Here is a 6,234-nt window from a genome sequence, read left to right as displayed (position 1 = left end):
TGCACAGATCTTGCACACGTACAATTCCTGAGAGACACAAAAAAAAAAAAAAAGTGTAGTTAAAGGGGTTGTTCACCTTTGAGTTTACTTTTGGTATGATGTAAGTACGAGTGATATTCTGAGACAATTTGCAATTGGTTTTCATTTTTTATTATTTGTGGTTTTTGAGTTATTAGCTTTTTAGTCAGCGGCTCTCTAGTATCAGAAATATGGTTGCTAGGGTCCGAATTACCCTAGCAACCATGCATTGATTTCAATAAAAGACTGGAATATGAATAGGAGAGGCTGGCATGGAAAGGAGTAATGAATATGTAGCAATAACAATAAATGTGTAGCCTTACAAAGCATTTGTTTTTTTAGATGGGGTCAACGACTCCCATTTGAAAACCTGAATAAGTCTGAAGAAAAAGGAAAATAATATTTTGGCTGAGCCAAATCGGAATGATCCAAATGTATTGTATAAGATCATAAAAGGAGACACGTCATAAGAGGAATAATATTGCTTTTGCTCAATGGGATTTTCAACTGCCCAATATATATTTGGGCGAAAGCTGGGCAGATATTGCTTGTGTAGGGCTTCTCAAGGTTGGCCAGATTGTCGACTGCCAATCAGGTTATCAGTAGGGATGCACCGAATCCATTTTTTTTGGATTCAGCCGAACCCCCGAATCCTTCGCAAAAGTTTTGATCGAATACCAAACTGAATCCTAATTTGCATATGCAAATTAGGGATGGGAAAAAAACTGTTTACTTCCTTGTTTTATGACAAAAAGGCAAGCCGTTTCCCTCCCTGCCCTAATTTGCATATGCAAATTCGGATTCAGTTCAGCCGGGCAGAAGGATTTGGCCGAATCCTGCTGAAAATGGCTGAATCCTGGATTGGGTGCATCCCTAGTTATCAGTATAACAAACCGGTTCAAATATGCAAAACAGCTTAACTCTGCTAAGGAAACACAGTTAGGTTGAAAAAAACAACAAATGATACTCACAGTGATGTATTATGGATAGAATGCAAACGATGAGACTAAATATTGCACAAATATATTCTGCAGAGCTGTACCAAAATACCGTTTTACAATGTAAAGAAGCAAGTGTTGGCTTTACAAAGAAGGGGCCGTAATGCCCAGAAGTGTTTCACTTCATACAGATCATTGCCCAAAAAGCTGTTCCCCTCCAGCAAAGACTTACCCCGTTTCATACAACAGGTCGTTAAGTCACGCTCTCCTGTGCTGTCGACATATCTCACAGCTGTAGGCAAAAAAACAAGACCGGGTTATGGATCCGACTGCATTCACACCTGCACAACAGGATGGAAGAACGACAAAAACAAGAATTTTCACTCATGGCAACAAAAGCCAAGTTATAGGGATTGTTCACCTTTAAATTAACTTTTAGACAATTTGTAATTGGGTTTTTTTTTTATCACTTGTGGTTTTTGAGTTATTTAGCTTTTTATTCAGCAGCTCTCCAGTTTTCACAATCTGGTTACTAGGGCCCAAATTACCCTAGCAACCATGCATTGATTTGAATACGAGACTGGAATAGAGAGGAGCTGAATATAAAGATGAGTACTATAAAGTAGCAATCCCAATACATTTGTAGCCTTACAGAGCATTTGTTTGATAGATGGGGTCAGTGACCCTCCCATCTCAAAGTGTTGCTATTCAGGTCATGGAACTCCGAGGATACTTTCAATATCCTCATATTTTGCAACAGGGGTACTTTATTTATTATAATACACAAGTTACTTATAGATACAACGCAAAAAGTAAGTGTATAAATCAATTGGTAATAAAGTTCTGCATGTGGCCCACAACTCCCAGCATGCTGGACGGCACAGGAGCCAAACACACAGCTGATACTCTTCCTTAGTCGACCCCCTCCACACCTTGCAGGGAATTCTCCTCGCTGAGGGTGGTGGTGAGGAGCCCTTCCCTCACAATACAGCCGCAGTCAGCACACACCAGCTGATCCTGGGAATAGTGAGCATCGTCTACTATCTCTGAGGAGCCGCAGTCGGGACATCGCTTCGTCCCTGACATTTCCACCAACACCGAATTCAAACAAGCGCAAAACCTGGGTACCCCTATCACCAACGGTACGTCCCACTCCTCTTCCTTCCTCCCTATCAGCAGATAGAACGCTTCACATTCTGTGACATCACTTCCGCCAGTGGGGAAGCGAACGTATCAGCGTCGCCCTAACCGGAAGTACGCGTGCTTTTTTTTTTCATCTGATCAATAAGAACATAGGAATTAGAAGCAGGGGCGGGTATTCTGTCCGATTGCCCCTAATTGTTTATTAAACCGTGCAATATTACCGGAGAGTAATTCGCGTCCAGTCTGAATCCCCGAGCATGAAGATTAACCGGATTGGCATATACTGGAAACTGTAACTACACGGGCCAACACTGGGAGGCGCTGATGTCATTATTATTTGTTTCTCTTTATAGTATCTGTGTTGTATTTGTGCTCATAGCTTTCTAAGAGAGAAACAAAAAGTGCTAAAAGTAGCACAATATATAATGTTACATTAATTTGTTTACATTTCCTGCAAGTTTAATTATGTTTGATGTTTGCAACTTTTCCATTGGTCTTTCTTTTCTATATCATATTAATGTGGAATTACCAAACCCAACGAGATCAGGGAGCACTGGATTTCTAATATCGCCAGCAGATATCAATGTAGGAGTTTGTATTAGAAGTAAGATGGCCCCTGTGTTCTTAAAACGTTTTGGAAAAAATGTGTCATCCTATGTGGGGTTTTTTTCTACCTGACCTCTATCACTATTTGTGTATATATTACGGTGTTCCTGTTCTGCTTAGACAGGAGAGTCACTGGACATTTCCCTGGTCAGTTCTCAGTAGGGTGGCACAATATTTGAGCCCTTTTCTTGCTGGAATCTTTAGTCCTGGCCAAGCCAAACCCTATGCCTGAATATGACCTGACGTTTTAGTACATTATAGAATGGCCATTTCTTAGCAATTTTTCCAATAAGTTTTAATAATATTTTTTTTATTTTTTTTAATTATTTACCTTCTTCTGACTCTTTTCAGCTTTCAAATGGGGGTCGCTGACCCCATCTAAAAAAACAGATGCTCTGTAAGGCTGCAAATTGGTGATGTCCGGGCCAGCCTGAAACCCACAGGTTCTGGTCGACTCCTGCACAAAATCTTCTAGTCGCAGGCGGGTCCAGGTCGAGCTCTCCTCCTGCTCTCCCCGTCCACGACCTAGCACTTCCTGCGCCGAAATTTATAGACTTGCGGCAGCTCCTGACCCTCCCCTTTTGTGATGTCACTGTGGGGCGGGCGCTGGTCTATAAATAGAGGGGTAGCAGCGGGCCGGGTGCAGATTGGGAGGAAGCGGGTTAGGGTCGGGGCGTGGGTCGCAAAATTCACATCACTATTGCAAATGTATTGTTATTGCTAATTTTTATTACTCATTTTTCTATTTATGCCATCTCCTATTCATATTCCTGTCCCTTATTCAAATCAATGCACGGTTGCTAGGATAATTTGCACTCTAGCAACCAGATTGTTGATATGGCAAACTGCAGAGCTGTGGAATAAAAAGTTAAATATCTCAAAAAACACAAAACCCAATTGCAAACTGTCTGGAAATATCACTCTCTACATTATAATAAAAGTTAACTCAAAGGTGAACAACCACTTTAAATGTCCCCTTTATTTGCGCTGCTTGCCTTTGGTTCTTTCCAGCAATAAATATAGCTCTTTTTTGCACTGTGCTCATATTAAAAAAAATAAGCATTTTTTTTTCATCTAGTTACAAATCCTGACATTAATACTTGCATACAATTCAGCAAAGACAGCACTGACGTCATGTTAGGATAAGGAAAGTATTATTTCTATGTATAAACATCATGTGCATCATAGTCATCACAGGGTGTCGTTTTCAACCACACAAAAAGCTATTCTCTTTATTATGTCCATGATACGTCCAAAACATTTTCTTGTCTTGTTCTTGAGTGTAGAGGATTTATTTTTCCTTAACAGTATGTCACAGCATTTCTGAAAAGCTTTCAAGATAAGTGCAATAGGCAGCAGGATGATTCTAGTGCAGAGACTGCTGGGCAAAGGTGCAGGTATGTAAGAACTGTGTTTTTGCTGCAATTTGTGCACAGGGACATGGAATGGGGAAGTGGTGCATGTGATGTGGGACAGAGAAATAAGGAAACGGCTCAGTTTACAGCTGCACTGACTCACCAGTTAGGGGATTATTAGAGTGTGTGTGTGTGTGTTAGGGATGCACCGAATCCAGGATTCGGTTCGGGATTCGGCCAAGATTCTGCCTTTTTCAGCAGGGTTCGGATTCGGCCGAATCCTTGTGCCTGGCCGAACCGAATCCTAATTTGTAATCCTACAATATGTAAATTGTGGGGAGGGCGGGATTTCACATGACTTTTTGTTACAAAACAAGGAAGTCAACCAATTTTGTTCCACTTTTTCCTTTCCCGCCCCTAATTTGCATATGCAAATTAGGATTTGGTTCAGTATTCGGCCGAATCTTCCAAGATGGATTTAGGGATTCGGCCGAATCCAAAATAGTGGATTCGGTGCATCCCTAGTGTGTGTGTATATATATTTACACAACATGTTTCAGGCACACAGGCCCTTTTTCAGGTGTGTGTATCCGATGTTTCTTATGGAAAGGTCCCTGTGTGGGACTGAAACGCCGAATAAATAAACCTGTTTTGCTTTTAATCACAATTGACGTTGTTGTTTAAATCCTGTCAGTGCTATCACTATGGATGCTTTTTTTTCATTTTTTTCGCACGAGCACCCGGTTTCATGTTCATTTGAGGCGTGCAACGTATTTATGTTGTTTTCTAGATAGAGAGATGGATATACAGATAGATGCCGATAGATAGATATGACCTGGATTCATAAAAGCAGAAAAGGTGAATTCTGTTTCATTTAGATGATCTGATGGCTGCCTGGAACAGTGATTTAACTAAATGTTACTGGGCCCCACAGCAAATTCATTTTAGGGCCCCCAACATATCCAGAGGCTGGCCTGTTTTACAATATATGTTAAAATTGCTAGTTCATTTGTGCCTCATGGGGCCCCCTATACCTCCTGGGCTCTCCTGCAGCTGCAGGGTCTGCTTCCTCTGTAGTTACACCCCTGGCCTGGAGTATGACACAGTGTGGATTCTCTATACAGGGCAGGACTTGAGCTGGGGGGAGATGATGCAATGAGATGTACATCTAGTACTATGTAGTATTGTCTGCCTCTGTTACTTACTTGCTCTTGGGTCTGTATTGGATCTAAGCAGTTTCTCCCTCCAGTGTTGTCCTTTGGACTGGCACAGGGTCGGACTGGGGGGGGGGGGGGTCAGGGCCCACAGGGGCTGCCACATCAGGGCCCCCTCAACCCCCCAAGAGCCCCCCTCCCCAGCAACCTCACCTCTGCCCTCTCCCAGCCCCTGGCAGCGCATACCTACGGCACGCTTGTTTGTGGGCGGGACAAGTGGGCGGAGCAGGAGGCAGAGTTGGCAGGACAAGAGGCGGAGCCGGGCAACCAGGTTGAGGGGGAGGAGGTCTCACTCTGTGGAACGGGTCTGGGCCAGTCAGACTGGCAGATCCTCCTGCAGCTGCTCTGCCTCTGTCCTTTCTTCTGCTTCCTTCGTCCCATCTTTCTCTTTAGCTTTGCTCTATTTGGTCGCTATCTCCTTCTTTTAGTGACTGTAGGGGAACTATGCAGGATATGTACTAAAGTCAGTTATTTAGTGAGATTTTGTTTGCATACCTCCCAACATTTTAGAAACAATAAGAGAGACAAAAAAAGTTGCCGCACAGCACGCCATTTTTGACCACGCCCGTTTTTTGTGGCCACCCCCTAATTACCTTGTTCATTTTACAAAATTTGGCAGTTTATGAAAGTTTGAACATATTTCTGTGTTTTTTTCCCAGTTATTACAGTTTTGCTAATGACGGTGAATTGCCCTTTAAGCTGAGTCTAACTTTTCCCAAGGGACCCGTTATCTTATATTGTTACAATTACTTATTTGCTTATCTTGAAATTGTTACAAAAGTATCTTATCTGCAGCTGTGCTGGGGTCTCTGCCAAAAGCCAATTAAGTTAGAAACTTTGTTTCTTTTTCTGGCTGTTCAGTGCTGAGAAAAACAGGACTTTCCAGAACAAATGAGGCACTGTCCCTCTAAAAACGGGACAGCTGGGAGGTATGTGTTTGTACAGGTATAGGTTCTGCTA

General features: G+C 42.4%; 1 protein-coding gene across 2 annotated transcripts in view; it reads right to left on the bottom strand.

The window, feature by feature from the left end:
- brf2.L (BRF2, RNA polymerase III transcription initiation factor 50 kDa subunit L homeolog) overlaps positions 1-3,280 on the bottom strand; it is a 7,965-nt gene extending 4,685 nt beyond the window's left edge. Inside the window, exons 1-3 of one of the 2 annotated variants that reach the window (XM_018253375.2) lie at positions 3,037-3,280; positions 1,189-1,248; positions 1-27 (exon numbers count right to left, since the gene is read on the bottom strand). The exon at positions 1-27 is cut by the window's left edge and continues 295 nt beyond it. In XM_018253375.2, the coding sequence (XP_018108864.1) occupies positions 1-27; positions 1,189-1,198 (37 nt within the window). In that variant the 5' untranslated portion in view covers positions 1,199-1,248; positions 3,037-3,280. Of the gene's footprint in view, positions 28-1,188; positions 1,249-1,888; positions 2,177-3,036 lie in introns of those variants that run through there. The other variant, XM_018253374.2, reaches the window with a different exon arrangement.
- Positions 3,281-6,234: the final 2,954 nt, after the last annotated feature.

This window comes from Xenopus laevis, chromosome 3L (genome assembly GCF_017654675.1).
Source record: "Xenopus laevis strain J_2021 chromosome 3L, Xenopus_laevis_v10.1, whole genome shotgun sequence".
Lineage (NCBI taxonomy): Eukaryota > Metazoa > Chordata > Amphibia > Anura > Pipidae > Xenopus > Xenopus laevis.
Note: the sequence above shows the minus strand (reverse complement) of the source record. Positions and strands in the feature narration are given on the sequence as shown.